Below are 19,942 nucleotides of genomic sequence, written 5' to 3' on the forward strand. Positions count from 1 at the left end.
AAAATTTAATAAAATTCCAAAATTATTTTTTGTGATATGAAAGCTGATAAACTTTACTCGTTGTAATGGTATATAGTTACAAAATTTCACCCACTTCACTATAACATTTACGTAACTATTTTAACGTGATAAAAATAGTATTACCTCCGTCCCTATTTACCTGAGGGTGTTTTACTGGGCACAAAATTTAAGAAAAAAATGTTTTTTTTTTTTTAATTTTATGGTCTTAACAAGCCAAAACAAATTTTATGGCTAGAAATCATTCCATTAAGTTAAAATTGAAATTTTAGAGTTAAATTATTATTAAATATAGAAAACAGACATAAATTTTCTTGTGGTTAGAAATTATTTCATTAAGAGAAAATGAGAATATTCGCGTTAAATTGTTGTTAAATATATAAAAAAAAAATTGTACTGACTAAAAAAATGTCATATAAGTTAGAACAAAGGGGGGACTAATTTAGTGTCATGGATAAAGTAACTCATTAAAATTTTAGCAAGTTTTTTGTTTGCAAAAACTTTTGAGGCAAAAAAGAACTTCAAAGTGGTTTTTTTTTTTTTTTTCTAAAGCTAAACCAAGCAAAACTTAAAAGCTGAAAAGCTAATTATTTTGGACATTATGAGGGTGTTTGGTTAAACTTATAAGCTGATCAAACCTGCTTATAAGTTACTTTTTAATTTATTTATCCGTTTGGTAAAATTAAATGTGCTTATGAATCAAGTGTTTATACGCTAAAATAAGTTAAAATTTATAAGTTGGTCATATTATCATTTTTCAGCTTATAAGCACTTCAGGTTTGATAAATTTTTTTGCAATTCTATCCTTAATATTATTTTGTAATTCCTCAAATATTCCTACTGAAATTAAAATCCTAACCCTATCCATAACTTCACTTCCTTACCTTTTTCATGACTTTTCTCAAAACTCAATAACAACGCCGACTATCGTCATGAAATAATCTAAAGTACTTCCGCATAAAACACAATTGGCTATGGATGATAAAGATATCAATTATAAATCAATCTTCTATCATCCTTATTACTTTATAAAGTTCATTTGCATGTGTTAAGTAAGAAGAATCGTGATTTGCATATTGAATTTCTAATGTTTTTATCGTAACTCTACTTCATCTTGATGGAATATTCATAATTCCTCTTGGTGTCTATGAATTTCTCTATTTTTGATGTTCTCTATATAAATATTTCGTGTAGTATTTAAGTATGTTATTTAATGACTATTTTTGTCAATTATTAAATATTTTCGCTTATCATAAAATAATTTATACTTATAAAAAAATAATTCTAATCAATAGTTATTTCGTATTTAGATTAATCTAAAATTTAAACTATTGTAAAATCACAACAGTTTAAGGGCATTTAAGTCATTTTAATATAAAAAGTTTCTTACACTTCAGTTTCTTATTACTTTATCCAAACACTGCATATAATTTGTTACATCATCTTTAACCCTTATGCTAATGCTTATGAATTATTTTAAATGAGCTAAAGCTACAACGGGCTCCATACCATACAAATTTTACAATGGAATAAAGCAGTCGGGTTGAAAAAGGCGAAAAGTGGGTATAGGAGCATCTTCTCCAACACTGGAATATGAGAATTCTGCAAATCTTAACAAGAAAGCTCTCTTCAACTTTCTCATATCGTCAACTTCACTCCTCCTCCAATCCGTACTTAATTTCTCCCCTATCTCTTTAGTCATCTTTTATAGTTTTATGACAATTCATAATCTATTTGATAATGCAGAGCCTCATTCGGCATTGCGTTCGACATTGACGGCGTTTTGCTCCGCGGCAGCAATCCTATCGGCGCCTCTCCTCGAGCTCTCAAACGCCTTTATGACCATGCCGGTACATTTGCTTAATTGTTTCTTCTTATTTTATTCTTCCAATTGAAATTTTATAGATATTCGTAATCGTATAAGGTTTGATTTGTTACAAGAGCAAATGAGAATTATACTTAGAAGATACAACTTAGGAATTCTAGTGGCCTGCATATTTTGCAAAGCTCGAGTTAACATTCTCTTTTTATGTATAATGTAAAATATTTACTGAATCACACCCTTTGGAGTGCGACCCTTTCCATACCGTGATAACGCAAGATGCTTTGTGCACCGCGCTGCCCTTTTTATGTACTTTATGTGGTAAAGCAAACAAGTATAAAGGAAAAATGTTCAACTTTTGTTATTTTACTTTTAGCTCCCTTAGAAGAAATCTTACTACTCCCTCCGGTTCAAAAAGAGTGTCCACTTACACATTTGCACAATAACTAACTCTTAGGCAAAAATAGATAATTTGACTAAAATGCCCCTAATTAAATAGGTGTTGGGTTTTGGTCACTTAACACTTAATAAGGGCAAATATGAAAAAGTAAGATTAATTCTTTCTTGATTTGGTGAGTGGACACTCTTTTTGAACCAAAAAATAAAGGCTAAGTGGACACCCTTTTTGAACCGGAGGGAGTAATATACATGAACTTATACAGCCTCAGGGTTGATGCAAGAGGGAATGAGAATGATATTCCAGAATAAGCTATAGGCGCTCACTCATATTTTTTGTTGTTACTCCTGAAATTAATATATAGCTTAACTATTGGTGTATTTGGCATGCCAGAAATGTTTGAAGAAGTATATTTCTTGATAAAATCATTTTTCAGTGCTTGGTTATCAAGAATTGTGGAAAATTTCCACCAAAAGGGGGAAATTGATATGCACTGAAGTAATTTTTCTATACAAAATATCCGGTATCATATGCTTTAACAATATATGGACAATGCTATCAATCTGTAACACTCAAAAACTATCACCCCAAACACACTCCTTTTTCTTTCTTGATATCGGACCAAAACCGGCTACCTTACACCTAGTTCTCTATCTTATGATCACCATATGTTAACTTTTTGATTCAACTAAACAGTGGAAAAAGATTCAGAAATTTATTACCCGATAAAACGTACTTTTCACAGAAAACATTTTCCATCATATAGGACGCACCCTATATTAATCTGTTGAATTCTCCACTTACTTTGAAAACATGGAAAATGATTACTTCATAGTGTTTTCTGTAGTCTTTGAAGGACTTCATTTTCTCATTCTGATTGAGTTCTTCTGATGAGAAGTTGTCCTCTCCTTTGTGATGTTGTAACGTTACCATCTAAATACTGCTGACTCATACTTTTACAGGCTTGGAGCTATTTATTGGCACTTTCTGTTGGTAATCATGATTAGGGAGGTTAACTTTAGTAACTTTTGATTTGTGCAGGTATTTTGAAGGTTCCCTATGTATTCTTGACCAATGGTGAGTGGTTGATGTAACTGGTTATTGTGCTTTCGTTCTCTAGCTACTTAATTCTCTAGCTACTTAAACTAACAGCTCCGTAAATGCAAGTATCTAAGTTAGACATCACAAGTTCCGGAATAGGACGGATCATGACATTTGAATAAATCCATATCAACACGTTAACTCGCTAAATTTACATCTTATACCATCTCTTTCGTGCCAGTAGGTGGTCTGCTCTGAGAACGTGCTGTACTGTCTTATTTGTTATTAGTGATTACTAAGTGTTGCTTGAGGTTGAACATTTCCTGAAGTAATATGAAAGCAGAAGAAGGTGTCAGAGGCATAGAACTGGGGTATATAAACATGTAGTGACCTGTATCATTAACTGGAGTTTCACTGACCTACTCCAAACTCTTATGCTTAACAGCAATATGTGGATGGTGAGTATCCTTGTTCAGTTGAGATAAGTTAGTTTGGTAGAAGGGAGTTTTTAGGTGGTTGAAGTTGTTGATAACAATATCCCTTAAATAATTGATGATTCATAGGATATTAATTCTCTCCCAGTAAAGATATTTTGCCACTTCTATGAATGAATAAAACCCATTATCATCGGTTAGTATTTTGGTTCATAGTTCCATATGGATTCCATATGGAGATGGGTGCAAAAATCTCTTCGATCAAGACATTCAAAGTCGATCAGCTTCCGTGCTGGTTTCACATTTACATTCCTTTTGTCTTGAGTTTCCACTTTTTATACCTAACAAAATTGAGTGTAATCAAAAGGACACTCAATTATTTAAGGGATATTGTTATCAACAACTTCAACCACCTAAAAATTCCCTTCTACCAAACTAACTTATCTCAACTCAACAAGGATACTCACCATCCACATATTGCTGTTAAGCATAAGAGTTTGGAGTAGGTCAGTGAAACTCCGGTTAATGATACAGGCCACTACATGTTTATATACCCCAGTTCTATGCCTCTGACGTAGAAGGGAATTTTTAGGTGGTTGAAGTTGTTGATAACGATATCCCTTAAATAATTGATGATTCATAGGATATTAGTTCTCTCCCAGTAAAGATATTAGTATTTTGGTTCATAGTTCCATATGGAGATGGGTGCAAGGTTTACTTCAGAAAAATCTCTTCGATCAAGACATTCAAAGTCGATCAGCTTCCGTGCTGGTTTCACATTTACATTCCTTTTGTCTTGAGTTTCCACTTTTTATACCTAACAAAATTGAGTGTAATCAAAATGACATGCGCTTCTTATGTGTTCTATGCATCAGGTGAACATAAACTAGGTCTATCGATGAAATTCTAAAAGAAAGAATTAGGTTTATCGATGGAGCTCTTTAATTGGATCTAATGATAGAGATTGAGTGAAAAATTATGCCAAATAGGTGGAGTGGCTTCTTTCACTTACTAGAATCACAGTAAATATTCATCCATCCTATACTGGTTCTCCTATCAAAGTAATTGATGTTTCCTTCTGTGACTCGTCGAGACAACCTTATTGTGACCTACTGTTCTGAACCTTGGAGTAGTAGGCGTGAATTTTGAGAGCTTATTGCTTATCAGAAGAAAGAGGCTTGATGTGGTATTTTATATTCCATAGGAGGTGGTGTTCCTGAATCTAAAAGAGCAAAGGAGTTGGGTGGATTGTTGGATGTCAATATCCTACCTTTACAGGTATACTATTTCGGAGAGACATAGTGTTGAAGTTTTATCTGATTAATTAGTGTTTTCGTCTTGATCATAATCTGCTCTTCTTCTTCAACAATGGACCTTTCCATGAGTTGGTAGTCCTAGGATGTGCACTTGCTCCTTATCTTAAAGCCTTGTGTGTTTGATCTGCAGGTTATACAGGGGCATACACCATTCAAACAGTTGATGAGAAGGTAATCTTTCGTTTGTTAAATCTCGTACCCACTCTCCCCATTCAAATATTAAAAAAAAAAAAAAAAATTAGTAGAAGAAAACAGATATCTCTACTTCTTTAGTGCGGGTGTACTCTATAAGAATGTCAGATATCTCTACTTCTTTAGTGCGGGTGTGCTTTATAAGAATGTAATGCAAGGATGTGCCTTCTTCTGAACTGGAACTAATAGCAATAAACTTTAGAAACACCTAACAACATGTGAATTATCAGTATGTCAACACCGCATATTTTAAAGCAGGACATAGCTTAGTTATAGAAGTGCAAGCATGTCTTCAGTAAATTGACCACTTACAAATAATCACTGTAACAGTTTAAAAAATGGTTATCTTGTTTGGAAAAAGAAAGAAAACAAAAAAGCTTAGCAAATGGTTGTCCGTTTAATTGGTATTCAAGAACTGACTTTCCGTTTAATTGGTATTCAAGAATTGACTCTGAAAGTGCATGCAACATATTCTGCTGTCCCAAATTGGACATCCAGAAATATTTATCTCATCAGTTATGATTACATGTATTAATTATATGGACTTGCTAGAGCTAAAAGTGCTGAAGTGTTGGTCAGTGCATCGTGTTTGAGAAAAGAGAAGTGTTAGATACTGATACAACAACCAAACTTGAGAGCCCAGAGTGGAAGTGTGGTGTTCCATCAATGCCCTATAGATTTGCAGGATAGCACAGCAGGGTTAAAAGGGAAAATATATGTGGAACTAGAGCAGTTTATATTAATTAAAAATCAAGTTTGAAAGATCAAAATTTGCTTTGGTTGGCTTTAACAAGTTAAATCTATGTTAACAGATTTGAGAATGAGCTTGTTGTTGCTGTTGGAAAAGGAGAACCTGCTGAAGTGATGTCTGAATATGGTTTTAAGTAAACTCCCTGGTTTTGCACCTTATCAATGTGGTTTAAAGTGCATTCTTCAAATACTTAACAATTTCAACAGTGATATACTACTATTCTTTAAATTTCAGAAATGTTCTCTCCATAGATGAATATGCATCTTGTTTTGACAACATTGACCCATTGGCACAATACAAAAAATGGACAGACAAGCAGGACGTTAATCAGAATAACAAGTCTAAGCATATAGCTTTGAGCAATGATCCGTGCTTACAGAGAGTGCAGGCAGTTTTTGTTGTTAGTGATTCTGTTGATTGGAGCAGGGACATCCAGGTACTCTTCTTTATAATCTAATAGGCTTAAGCTTGCATTTACCTGGAAGATTAAAGCTAAAGTTATATGTAAAGAAACAAAGATTGATCGACACTTCTATGCTATATTTTCCTCTTCATGCTTTCTCTCTCTCTCTTTTTTTTTTTTTTTTTTTTCTTATCTCCTTTTTCTTTTCTTTTCTTGGTTTGGGGTGGGGCTTAGGGTAGGCTCGTTGATGAATTTTTTCATATAAGATAGCCCTTGACATATAACATTGAATCTAGTGGATGTATCATTCAACTATTTCACCAGATGCCAAGTATATTTGGCTTGGTGGATTTCTATTAAGGAATTAGTGATTTGCAGATACATTTGTTAACCAGATGTGTACTTCAATATTTGACTAATAAACTTCTTTCTGATCGCTTTTCATAATCTATCTTTCGCTTTGATTTGTGAAGTCTTATTTTACAGTCCCAGTCAGGTCCATCAAACTTCCAGACATCTTGCTGTTCCTCTTTTTCTTGATTTTTGTGTGCATTTGCATGCATCTTCTTGTCTTACTACATGGAATTAATGTGCTCAAATTTGCTTTCACTCCCCCGATTGAAGTTTTGCAAGTCTAACACACGAGAAGTCAATTTTAGGTTCTCTGTGACATTCTAAGGACTGGAGGGCTTCCAGGAAAAGAGATTGCACACCAGCCACCACTCTTTTTTGCAAATGATGACCTTGCCTATCAGGTTTTTCAGTTCTAAATAGATCTGATTGTCCTTGCTTTTCTGAACATATTCATAGAGAATGTAACTTTTTCTATCTAACCTTTGACTCTAGGCTTTGTTTCCATCTGAACGACTTGGCATGGGTGCTTTCAGGATTGCACTAGAATCCGTCTTCAATGCGTGAGGCTCATTTTCAAATATCTTCAGACTTGATGTGATATCTGACAATTGAGAATGTAGCTTGCATTTTATTATCTTGCTCTGATAATAGATTTGTATATATCTTAATATTACGTAAAAAAATATATGTAAGATGGATGTAGATATGATGTAAAAGAAACTACACCTTCCGGTAATGTGCTTCTGAGACCAGTTTTTGTTACAGCGTTCACCCTGCTGTTCTGAAGTATACGTCATATGGGAAACCAAATCCTTTTGTATTTAATAATGCGGAGACAGTATTGATGCAAGTTCTACAATCATGTCACAATAACCATCAGGTTGATGGTAGAAAGCAGCATTTCAAAACCTTATATATGATTGGTGATAATCCCTCTGTTGATATCAAAGGAGCTCGGCAGGTTTGTTCTTAGACTTATTTTATGCTACTACTAAGCTATTTCATAACTTGAACTATATATAAGTCTAAATCTTACCTTTTAGGCTGGAATTCCTTGGTTCTCTATTTTGACAAGGACTGGGGTCTTCAAGGGGAAAGAAAATCATGACGATTTTCCCGCAGATCTGGTGGGTAAATGATATCTTTGACCTATGACTGCATATATTTATTTCTTTATAGGATAACACATAACTGTTTCCTCTTTAATTCCTTTTGCACTCACCCAGTCGACGAAAATTGGTTTGTAAAGCTAGTAAGTGGATATATGGTATCCACACACATATTTACAGTATGGTCCATTTCTGGACAGCCGTTAAGCAAATATGATGATGTTTACAAAGGACACGTTACCCAAGCATGATCTTCATTCGGTGCAGGTTGTTGACACTGTGGAAGAAGCAGTAGACTACATTTTGAACAAGGAGTGTATCTCATGATGCACATCTGGTAAAACTCTCAACATTTTTTTACCTTAGATATGTTAATTGGACTAATTTCCATGAAGAAGATTTGGCGGACCTCCTAGCTTTGCAAATCAACATTTATATGCCTCTATTCGGCGAGTGCAAAAAATTCCAAATTTGTTCTCATTACAATAAAGCATTGATTAGAGCTCTGCACCTGTTGAAGAAACAAGTGCTGCAAACCTGATTCTTGTATCTGAGAGGAAAGTACATGAACATTTTAGCACGTCATTCCCAGAACCGAGTTGATTCGTTGTCCAGATCATTTCTTGCTGTAAACGGTCTTGATATCCATTTTTGTCAGAATATTATTGTTAAACTTCAAATGACCTTGTTATGGAGTAGGTTCCAGCTTCTTATAGGAATTTACTACACAAGTTATCTGATGGATGAGTTTGGCAGAGTAGAGACTGTTTATGATATACCTTTTCCATATATAGCTTTAGTAATTAGTGAAGTGTTAATTAAGTGAGACATCCGAAGAGAAGTAGAGGGTGTTTAAACTTAATAAACTTATAATTAAAGCTTCTAAATATATATTAAGGGGTCTTTGAAAATACAAATAATATGGACCAAATATAGTATTAACAATAAGCATTCAACGCCAGCAAGTTGCCACGGCTGGTCGGAATTACAACACATTCACTATAGTGAGATCATAGCTCATTGGCCATGATTATAAAAAGGTCCCAAGTGTGTATCAGTAAGATTTTTCGAATTCCTACCAAGTGGTAACTATTTTAATTAGATGGAAGGCGCAGCCAACAAATTAAATTGGAGATGCCAACTCTTTGCGTTTTTGTGAACCTTGGTAGGTATTTTCGACGTGTGTTGGAAAATAGATCTATTAGCTCATAGCTGTTGAGGCGGCAAGCAATAATGACCCAACTTTTGTGAAGTTTCCCTTATTAAAAAGTAAAATAAGTAATATTAGGTGCTGTTTCTACATTTTCTTGCAATTTAATGGCCCTTTTTCGCAATTATATTTGTTAGGGATGCTAAAACAACCGAATTAAGGTATCCTAACTTCTTTTGCATTTTTATGTGTCAGTTAATTCTATGACTTTATTAAATCTTGGAGCATTATCTCGTTCAAGGCTATTCAACCCATATGTCCTCATATCGGTAGGTTTGAAGATCTTTTCATAAGCTTAAGACTTTTTATCTTAGATTGTTGACTTATGTCTTGATCTTTTCAAATCTGTTTTTATTTCAAAAAATAATAAACGAGATTATGGTGTGACAAAGCTGCAGAAGTTATCAGTGGGATTATAATCTTGATAGGAGATAAGTCGGAAAGATCTAGAAGTAAACCCGTTAACCGGGTTAACCGGAACCGGACCGGTAACCGGTTAGGGAACCGGCCGGTTTCCGGTTAAAAAACCGGAACCGTTTAACCGATTCCGGTTTAACTGGTTCCGGTTTACCGGTTTGAAACCTCAAACCGGAACCGGTCCGGTTCAAAGTCTCCAAAACCTTTTTTTTGTTTTTGTTTTTTGTATTATATATATATATATTATAGTATTTATTAGTATATTGTAGGTATATTTACATATGTTATACAAGTTTATAAGTAAAGTTTAAATATTTACTGACTAACAGGCTAACAGCAAGTCAGCAATACAGAATATACGTGTATATATATATATATATATATATATATATATATATATATATATATATATTAAGTTATATGCTTAAGTTATAGTGTTATACTACATATACCTAAAATATAGTAAGAATATACGTATATATATCAATATACTTAGGTTATATAACTTATATATATATATATATATATATATGTATGTTTAAGTTATATATAACATTATAACTTATATATATGTATAACTTACATATATATATATATATGTGTGTGTGTGTGTGTGTTTAAGTTATACTTATAGTATACTATACATTATAAGTATATTCTTAATATATTTTAGTAATTTTTCAAGTATATAACTTTCTAGTTTTTATTTTTAATATGAACACAAGTAAATAGAAGAAAGCTCAATGAGCCATATATTTTATTCATTCTTGGATAACATTTATTTGCAAGTTGTAGTTTTTTTTAACTTGCAAATAATACATGAGTTGTACAAAAATAGTAGAATAATAAAATCACCAATTTTGAACCATTTCGTTAATTTCCCCACATCATATTCGGTCATGGAAATATCTTCAAAGTCTTCCATTTGTTCCGGTCCACTAGCTATCAAATCTTCAATTTCTTCCTCTTCGCCTTCCTCCGCTTCTAAGTTTTGGTTACGTCGCTCCGATCTTATCCAATTGCGAATGCACACTAGTACTTGCAAGCTAAGGCCGGATAATGAATGTCTATGGTCTCCAATTTGCTGTCTTCCTTGGCTAAATGCGCTCTTCGAAGCCACGGTTGATACTTGAACCGTAAGGATATCTCGAGCCATTCTTGAAAGTACCGGATAGCTTGCCTTGTACTTCTTCCACCATGATAAGACGTCCAAGTCATCCAGTTCCTTGATATCCACATTTGGCTGCATCAAATAAAAGTTATATTCATCAAAGTTTGCAGTACAAGAAGAAGTTGGATGTGAATGTAAAACTTTTAAACCCGACAAGCCCTTTTTGCTACTCTAAGAAGTAGTAGGACGTGGAGCAACGGGTGTAGTACGTTCTTCCAAACTAGAATAATGAGTAAAAACTTTTCTAAACGCATCATCAATAGCGAGTTCGGCTTCAGCTAAAGATGGTTGAACTCCCTCTTCAATTTCTAAAAATGTATAAATTTGACTAACCAAATTTTTAGTATAAGACACTTTTAAACAAGGATTTAAAAGAGAACCCAATATAAATAAAGTTGGGATGGGAAAAAAATACTTCTTAAATTTGATTATCATTTCAAAAATAGCCACTTGATAACCGGGTTTATATTTATACTCTTGTAAAACTCTAGCTATTTCCGCTAAGTAGGCTAAAATTCCGATTACCGTGGGATAGAATTGTCTAGAAAAAGCAAGAGTTGCATTATAAAAAATTTCTAAGAGTTCAACACATTCTTTAACATCTTCCCAATGCGAAAAATTTAACCAATCATCACTATCAGTATTATATTTGTTGTGAACTTGTTGTATCAGAATCCTATACTCATATGCTTGTTGTAGCATAATGTAAGTGTAGTTCCACCTAGTCTCAATTTCTACTTAAATTTTCCTAGGTCTAAGATTATTTTCCACACAAGCATTCTTAAAATCTCTAATTCTTCCCCTATTAGCATTGCAAAAAAGAAACGCAACCGCATCTCTAACTTTTTGAACAGAATCTTCAAAATGCACAAGACCATCTTTAACAATTAAGTTTAAAATGTGACAGCTACATCTTACATGAAAAATATTTCTTAGTGGAGGGTTTAGTTCTCTTTTTATAAGACCTATCTCCTTTGTATTATTAGAAGCATTATCTAAAGCAATACAAAGTGTTTTTCTATAAATGTTAAAAAATCTCATAATAGTAGACATTGAATCCGCTAAAATTTTTTCATCATGACGACCTTTTCCTTCATCATATAAAAAAGCTATAATTCTTTTTTGCATAACCCAGTTGTCATCAACCCAATGACATGTAATAGGAAAAAAATCTAACTTGTTAAGACTAAGACCCAAATCAGCGGTAAGACAAACATTATAATTTAAAGAATTAAATACATGGCGCAAATAAAATCTATATTTTTTAAACAAATCTATAACATCGGCTCTACAAGTACTTCTAGGAATACCCTCAAATAACGGATTATAACAACGTTGAATGTAAGTAACAAACCCCAAACCTGAGGGAAAGGAAAATGGTAAACAATCATAAGCTACCATTTTAACTATTTCTACATGTTCTTTTTTCTTGTCATACTTAAAATTTCTACCGGTTCGTGGGTCTATCGTCATTTGAATACCCCCACATTTGAACCTGTTTGCTCTCCCCAAACATCCATATGTTTGGTTTTCATATGACCATTTAGTGTAGCCGTTCCACCATCCTTATCAGTTCCTTGCTTAAAACTAAATACTTGTCCACAAATGGTACATGTAGCTGATTGGTTTTCCCTATTCTTAGTCATAAATTTCCAAACTTTAGCTGTTGGCTTACAAGTTCTAGGCGGTTTGTCTTGTGTATGTGATTGTGCAGGACATGTATCTCCTATGGGATTTTCGGGGGGTTGTGTTTCATCATCATCATCATCTTCATTAAAAGTGTCGGTAAAATGTTGTTGCATTGCCTCATGACCTAAAAGTGAATTATTTCCACCAACATCAATACCTAAATTAGGTGTTTCTTCCACAAATGTTTCCTCATTAAGCCCACCCCTAACAATACCACTACTACTACCGGCACCACGTCTTAATCTCTTTGACATTATAAAATAGAATTAATTTAAATCACAATCAAATAAATCACAAGAAAATAAATTACAACAAATTAAATTGCTAGAATTAAATTGCGTAAATTAAATTACGAAAAATAAATTGCTAGAATTAAATTGCGAAAAATAAAGATAGAGTTGGAACGAATGTACCAAATTGCCGGATTAATTTCCAACAAAGTGAAGGCGGCTAGAATTGCAAATTCACCAAAGCTACTTCGGATTGTTGCAAAATCACCAACTCCACCAACAATATTATAATTGTAAAATTAATAATTGAAAGTTGAAACTATAATAAGACTTTGTGGCTAATTATTGCAAAGTAACTATAATTGAGATTTGAGAGAAAGAGAAGAAGAGTGAATTGGTGTGAATTAAAATGAAAATGAAGAAGGGTTTATGTAGGGGTGGGGGATGGGTTAAAGTGTTAAAAAAAAGTTTGGGGGGTTGGGGGGCCAAAAATTAATTTTATGACCGTTTGGCAACGGCCATTTTTGCAAATGGACCGTTGCCAACGGTCCATTAACGGACAAGGCCCAACGCCCAACGGCTATAATTTTTTTTATTTTTTTATTTCACCGGTTTAACCGGTCCGATTCCGATTTTAAAAATATCGGAACCGGACCGGTAATAATTAAACGGTTAACCGGTTCTACCGGTTACCGGTTTTAACCGGTTTAACCGAACCGGTTGACGGGTTTATCTAGAAGGAAATAATATAGTATTAATCCTATAAATACGTAACACACAACTTTAAGGTATAAACAAAATGCATGGTGCACAGGTGCAGGATATGAAAATCCATTTTTGCATTTAAAAGTTTGATGATAGTTGCGCGTCATTTTCATAAAAAAGATATTCCATTAGTTGCAAGTTGCAACCATTTGGTCTATAATTTGTTTGGCCAGTGCCCAGTAGCTTTCCTAACATTTGAAAAAAAAAAGAGGGAATCATCGTTAACTTATATGTCTAATCATCAACAGATTAAGAATTTATAAACTCCACGCAACTATATGTGCTGTACTATTATTATTTATTAGGCACTTCATTAGTAGTTAGTCAGTTTTAGCACTAATCAAATTCCGTTCTTTAATATGTGAGAGTTAGTTAGAACATAAGAAATGGTTATGTTTCATCTTAATTCAACTAGCATTGTACTCCCTCCGTCCTATAATAAGTGTTACTTTAACCAAAAACACGCATATTAAAAAATTAATAATGCAATGTAAAATTTACTAAACTACCCCTATATAATAAAAATAAATTATTTTTCCCTTTTGATTAGATCATGCATGAAAAGTAAGCCTTTTACATTGGGAATTCAACAATACCAAGTTTCTATGTGCTTTTTGTCTTGAATACATACATTTGTCAGTTTTTGTCTAAGCGCAAAGTAGAAAAAAAATTATCACTATATGCATTGATTCCTAAGATAATACTTATTATGGGATAATTTTTTTTGGTTAAAGTGACACTTATTGTGGGACAGAGGGAGTATATACTTGTCTTATGGGTGTCTCGCCTAAAAGGGTTACTTAATATGTAATTTCGGTATTCCACTTTCGGTACCAAAAGCACATTTACTGGGATATTACTACGTATGCTATTTAATCACTAGACACGCGGAATATGGAAAAAAGTTATTCGCACCAAATTTGAAAACTGATTTAAGTGGACGTTTGGACATGCGATTTAAACTCTGATTTCATCTCATGAGATGAAATCTCAAATTATCCAAAAAGGCATGATTTGAGATTTGAAATCATGATTTCAAAAAATATAAATGTAAAATTTGACCCATACGTTTATATTTTGTAAAAAAAAAACCCATAAGTTGGTAGATATATTGTTCGTACCATGTGGGAGGATTATATTAAAGAGTAGTTACATTACTATTCATATTAAATTTTCCTTTTTTTTGAGCTAAAGTTGGATGAATTGATGTTGTATTTTTTAGAAAGACCTTTTAGTAGTGTATTAATTTTATTATGAACTATGATTTACTCATTTGGTAAGATTGTATAAGATTTTTTTTTTTTTTTATGGTTATCACAACTTGTGAGGTTTTATGTTTATAAAAAAAAACTGCAACTTAAGAAATCCAAATTGCACGTCCAAACATGATTTCATCTCATGAGATGAAATCGTGTCCAAACGGCTCCCAACTTTAAGAAACAGTTAAAGTATTGAAAAACTAATCTTTATTGATTATGTTTGACATTCATCTTGTTTTCGATTTCCTCTTAATTCTTATTGGTCTTGAATCATACTGTGATTTTTAAAGAAAGTCTTATTCTAATATTAAAAATTTGAAATTTTAAAAATCATTAGGAAAAAATTGTGATCTCCCTGTAACTGCATAAATATGCATTCGTTCTTTTTTTTTGCATTTCTATATATTTCATACTCCAATTAAACATGCACGCTGTTATTGGTTTGTTGTATGCATTAGGTCACGTAAGATTTATGCAAATAGCCGGTCAGATTCACTGTGTACTTTTTCTAGCCCGTATATATAGATTATACATTGATTATATATTTTTATACACATACTACACATGGATGCAAACATATATTATACATGCACGGTTATTTTTAGTTAAGCAGTTGGGTGGATGCCTATTAGGTTAATTCTTCCAACCTTTTGTTGTTGGAAACTCGTATTGGTTTGATTAATTAACATACTGATAATTCATTAGCTGTTGAAAATTTTGCCATAATCGAGTATCGACGAGAAAACCTAAGATTTCTTGAAAGTTTGTCGGTAAAATGTTACAAAAATCATCTGTCCAGAATTCACAAGCCAAATTACTTTAAGTGAGTCGATTCTTAAGAAAAAAAAAAAGTTTAACAACATTTGGTTCTTAACATTTTTATCCATTTTGTATTAGTTGTAAGAATGGAAAGATCGAATGAACTGTACGTTCTAAATTATTCATTCATTTTGTTTTCTTTCTTGTCATGAAAATTTTACAATAGTCAATAGATGTTTAGATTTGGTGGATCAACAGAGCAAGACTACACCAGAGACGTATGGAATTGAATATTATTTATCTCTTTTATCTTTTTCTTTGAAGAATATTTTTATTTCACACCTGGACGGCGGCGGCTGGCTTTTGTTATTAATATTGTAATGAGCGCGTCTTTTTCTTGAGAAAATTGAAAATGAAGAACTACATTTTTTAGAGAAAATTCCAATATTTAAATTATGAGGGCAGTATAAATTACGAGAAAAGAACAAAACGGCATCCGTTCATTTCAGTAGGGCCGTTCAAGATGAACTGAAATACCAAATCGAATCATAAAATCAAAGTAAACAAATATGTGGTTTGATTTGGTAGTAAACTTTAAAAACACAAATTTGGTCTGGAAGGAGAAGAAGCAAAGAACCACAGTAATTTGGTACTACTATTGTAACATTGGAAAATTACTTTCTTTTCTTAAAAGTTAAAATACAAGGTATATATGTTACAGAAGTACTTAAAAGAAAATTTAGAACAACATGGACATGTTTAATTTAGTCATGATTTAAATCACCTAATGTAATCACATAATGAAGTTTAGAGTGTTTCACTATGTAGTTTAGAAAGGAACATGTCATGTTCTAATAAAAATGCCAAATATATAGGTAGCTCCTTATATTTGTTAAAAAAAAATATTTAGACAATTTATCTTAAGGTGCAACCTATCAGTGAATAATGTGTCTGTTAAATAAGGTGCGACTTATTTAACACTTTCTAGGAATAACTTGAACCAAACACAAGTTTGCAAAAGTTTTTGCACCTCATCAGTTTGCCTTGCATTAGGCGTAGAAGTTAAACATTGTTGCTTTGGTCAAAACTTAACCCACAATTAATAAACAACTGAGTCACTGACAGGTTTCAATCTTAATGCAACTTGGTTTTGTTTACTAAGTCAAAAATTACGTTGTTATCTCTTTTAAATCGGCCACGAGTTTTTACGTCGGCTCGTCGTTTGCTCTCCAACTGAAAGACGCGTTGGCAGGTGGGTTAATATTTCCTAGAACGGGGGCGGAGCTAGTGTAGTAATTATAGATTCGCATAATTTAATAATTTGGTTTAAAATTTTATACTTATATTATATAATTCATTTAAAATGTAAAAATAATCTATTCATAACCAGTTAATCAAAAATCAAATTATGGTCCAAAATTCATAAATCGAAAATTCTAGCTCTGCCTCTATGGGGCCCGCTAGCTATCGACGGCTGTAAAACCGTCTGTGACATAGGATTTCCACTGCAAAATTGATGCGCAGATACTGTTAGTTTGGCTTCAGAATACAAGTAAGAGTTAAGAATTGTGCAGTATTAACAAAAGATATTTACATAATTAGGTATCTTAAATTAAAATTACTTGTATAATAAATATTTATCAATAACATGAATTAAATGTGAGTAAGTAACTGGTTAGTTGTTACTTCATTCGTTCCAATTTATGTGGCAGTCTGAATAAATATAAAATTTAATTAAAAAATTAAGATTTTTAAAACTTGTGATCTTAAAAATGCAAAAAAATTTGTGTGACTAATTTTTTAAATTTTTGGCATTAAATATGTGATAAATTTAGTGTGATTATGAATCTTCTCATTTGGTAAAGTGAAAAGTGTAAAGTTAAGTTTTACCAGTGTATGTCGACAATTTCTATGGCATGGCACTAAGGAAAACAACAAACGAGCACCAGTTGCTTGGAATACATTATGCCAACCAAAGTCTACTGGAGGGTTGAATATCATTAACTCAGTAGTTTGGAACCAAGCTGCCTCAAGCAAGTTGTTATGGGCTGTTGTGAAGAAAAAGGATAAGCTTTGGATACTTTGGATTGATAGTATATACATCAAGAGGAATGATTTACAAAACATGAATACACCCAAGCAGGCAAGCTGGCTAGTCAGGAAAATATTACAACTACTAGGCTAACAGCTATGGATAACTACACAAGTGGTGACAAATACATCATCAAGAAAGCATACAAAGCAGCTGTACCTGTTTTTTCCCTCGAAATCTTCAGCACTGCTTCCTGGTATGGTTCCTAGACATCAATTTATATTACGGAAAAGGTTAAAAAATGCCCTTAACATATTAGAAGTGGCTAAAAAATGCCCTCCTTCCATCTATTTGATAAAAAAATGCCCCCCTTCCACCTATTTGGATAAAAAAAGCCCTTAACGTTAAATTTAAGCCTAAAATTACCCCTCCTTTTAACAAAAGCTTATATGGAATATATAAATTTTTAAATTAAATAGGTGGCATTATTTTTATTGGTCCACATGTAATTATACCCAAAATCATTTGCAACCCAACCATTAACCCAAACCTATTTTTAAAAAACCCAACTCTTCTTCCTCTTTATCCAACTCCAACATATGGGAACCGTAGAAGATTGACTGTATAATGTCATGATGGTATTGAACTACAGCTTTCTTCTTAGAGCCCGTTTGGATTAGCTGGAAAAAAGTGAGTATTTTTTAAGTGCTTAAAGTTATTTTATAAATAAAAAGTTACGTGTTTGGATAAAAGTGCTTAAAGGGTTTTTAGAAGTAAAGTTGTTGGTCAAATCAAAATGACTTTTAAACCCAAAAAAATTAAAAAATTAGGATTGAGCAACTTCTTGGTGTTGACTTATTTTAAACACTTTTTAACTTAATTTAAGTTATTTTTTATTTTTGGCAAACATCCAAATAAGTTAAAAATGGCTTATAAGCTGGTTTGACCAACTTATAAGCCAATCCAAACGGGCTCTTATTTTCATTCTAGTAAATCTATTGTTAGTTAAGGTTGTGTATTTCAAACTTTAGATGCTTTTTCATACAACATAAACATGTAGTTAAAATTATTCCAACTCCTAAAATGAAGCAACGATTTTCATGCTCATGAATCTGCATGTCTTTGAGAGGTAGAAATCCAAAATTCCAACTGTATAATAAGAAAAGGAACAAAAGCTGTCAACTCTCTCTTATTTTCCCCCTCATCCTTTGTCCGACTTAAATGCAGTTGAATCTAGTCGTTTATATGCATTACCCTAAGCTTTTAATTGCTAGTTCTCCAACAGCACGAACCATTTTCAGTTGAGTAATTAGGTCCTGTGCATTTTTTTGCACGGATTGCCCTTCTTTTGGTGTGGTCTTTAAATTTTGCCCCTCATATTTGTGTTCTTTAAGTCTTGCCCTTCGCTTGGATACCTGAGGTTTTGAGTTCGAACCCCCGCTCAGGCATAAAATAAAAAAATAATTTCGCAAAGCAGGGCTGGGGGAGTGTATGCCGGATCCGGCATACAATCCTTAAGGAAAAACTAAAGTTATGCCGGAGGGGGCAGACTTTGCCTTGAGACATATATATATATTTTTTTACTTTTCAAGGCAAACTTTTAATTATGCCTTAAGGAAAAATTCCGCCTTATGGGGCATACTTTTAGTTATGCCTTAACTAAAAGTGTGCCCCATAAAATATAACTAAAAGTATGCTCCATAAGGCGGAACTTTTCCTTAAGGCATAACTAAAAGTTTGCCTTAAGGAAAAATTCTGCCTTATGAGGCATACTTTTGGTTATGCCTTAATTAAAAGTCTGCCCCATAAGGCATAGTTCCTTAAGGAAAAGTTTTGCCCCATAAGGCATAACTAAACTATGCCTTGAGGAAAAGTTATGCCCCCTCCGGCATAACTTTAGTTTTTCCTTAAGGATTTTATGCCGGATCTGGCATACACTCCCTCCAGCCCTGCCTTGCGAAATTATTTTTTTATTTTATGCCTGAGCGGGGGTTTGAACCCAGAACCTCAGGTATCCAAGCTAAGGGCAAAACTTAAAGACCACAAATATGAGGGGCAAAATTTAAAGATCGCAACTATGAGGGACAAAATTTAAAGACCACCCCAAAAGAAGGGCAATTCTGCGAATTGCCCGGTCCTCTGTCGGATGAAGAAGAAGAAGTGTTGGGTCTTTTAAAAATAGGTTTGGGTTAATGGGTTGGATTGTGAATGGATTTGGATGTTATGACATGTGGACCAATAAAAATAATGTCACATATTTAATACAAAAATTTATATATTCCACATAAGCTTTTGTTAAAAGGAGGTGCAATTTAGGCTTAAATTTAACGTTAAGGGCATTTTTTATCCAAAATTCCAAATAGATGGAAGGAGAGACATATTTTATCCAATAGGTGAAGGAGGACATTTTTGAGCCATTTCTAATACATTAAGGGCATTTTTGAACCTTTTCCGTCAAGTGAATGGCAATTCACAGGAGATTGACAAATGTGGATAAACTAAATACTTGGGGAATGACAGTTGCACAAGAATGTGTTCTATGTGAAGAGGACAGGTTGTAAACACATGATCAC

General features: G+C 33.1%; 1 protein-coding gene across 2 annotated transcripts; it reads left to right on the plus strand.

Annotated features, from left to right (window-relative positions):
* Positions 1 to 1,481: 1,481 nt before the first annotated feature.
* On the plus strand, positions 1,482 to 8,597 carry LOC132605289 (mitochondrial hydrolase YKR070W). 2 transcript variants are annotated; one of them, XM_060318490.1, is made up of 12 exons: positions 1,484 to 1,688; positions 1,765 to 1,868; positions 3,279 to 3,314; positions 4,917 to 4,990; positions 5,159 to 5,199; positions 6,033 to 6,104; positions 6,206 to 6,407; positions 7,034 to 7,129; positions 7,221 to 7,288; positions 7,494 to 7,689; positions 7,772 to 7,855; positions 8,105 to 8,597. In XM_060318490.1, the coding sequence occupies exons 1-12, from the start codon at positions 1,612 to 1,614 to the stop codon at positions 8,162 to 8,164; spliced, it is 1,110 nt and encodes a 369-aa protein (XP_060174473.1). In that variant the 5' UTR covers positions 1,484 to 1,611; the 3' UTR covers positions 8,165 to 8,597. The 2 variants fall into 2 exon arrangements, with proteins under 2 accessions (XP_060174479.1, XP_060174473.1); XM_060318496.1 differs by lacking the exon at positions 6,033 to 6,104 and having other exon boundaries at positions 1,482 to 1,688.
* The last annotated feature ends 11,345 nt before the right edge of the window (positions 8,598 to 19,942 follow it).

The sequence above is a fragment of the Lycium barbarum genome, chromosome 1, assembly GCF_019175385.1.
Source record: "Lycium barbarum isolate Lr01 chromosome 1, ASM1917538v2, whole genome shotgun sequence".
NCBI classification, from domain to species: Eukaryota; Viridiplantae; Streptophyta; class Magnoliopsida; order Solanales; family Solanaceae; genus Lycium; species Lycium barbarum.

What these genes read in the sequence shown, in the direction of transcription:
- LOC132605289 (XM_060318490.1), top strand. Translation starts at nt 1,612, where the DNA reads ATGAGAATTCTGCAAATCTTAACAAGAAAGCTCTCTTCAACTTTCTCA. An exon ending in ATGATGACCTTGCCTATCAG is followed by an intron (nt 7,130 to 7,220) that starts GTTTTTCAGTTC and finishes CTTTGACTCTAG; the next exon opens with GCTTTGTTTCCATCTGAACG. An exon ending in CTAGAATCCGTCTTCAATGC is followed by an intron (nt 7,289 to 7,493) that starts GTGAGGCTCATT and finishes TTTTTGTTACAG; the next exon opens with CGTTCACCCTGCTGTTCTGA.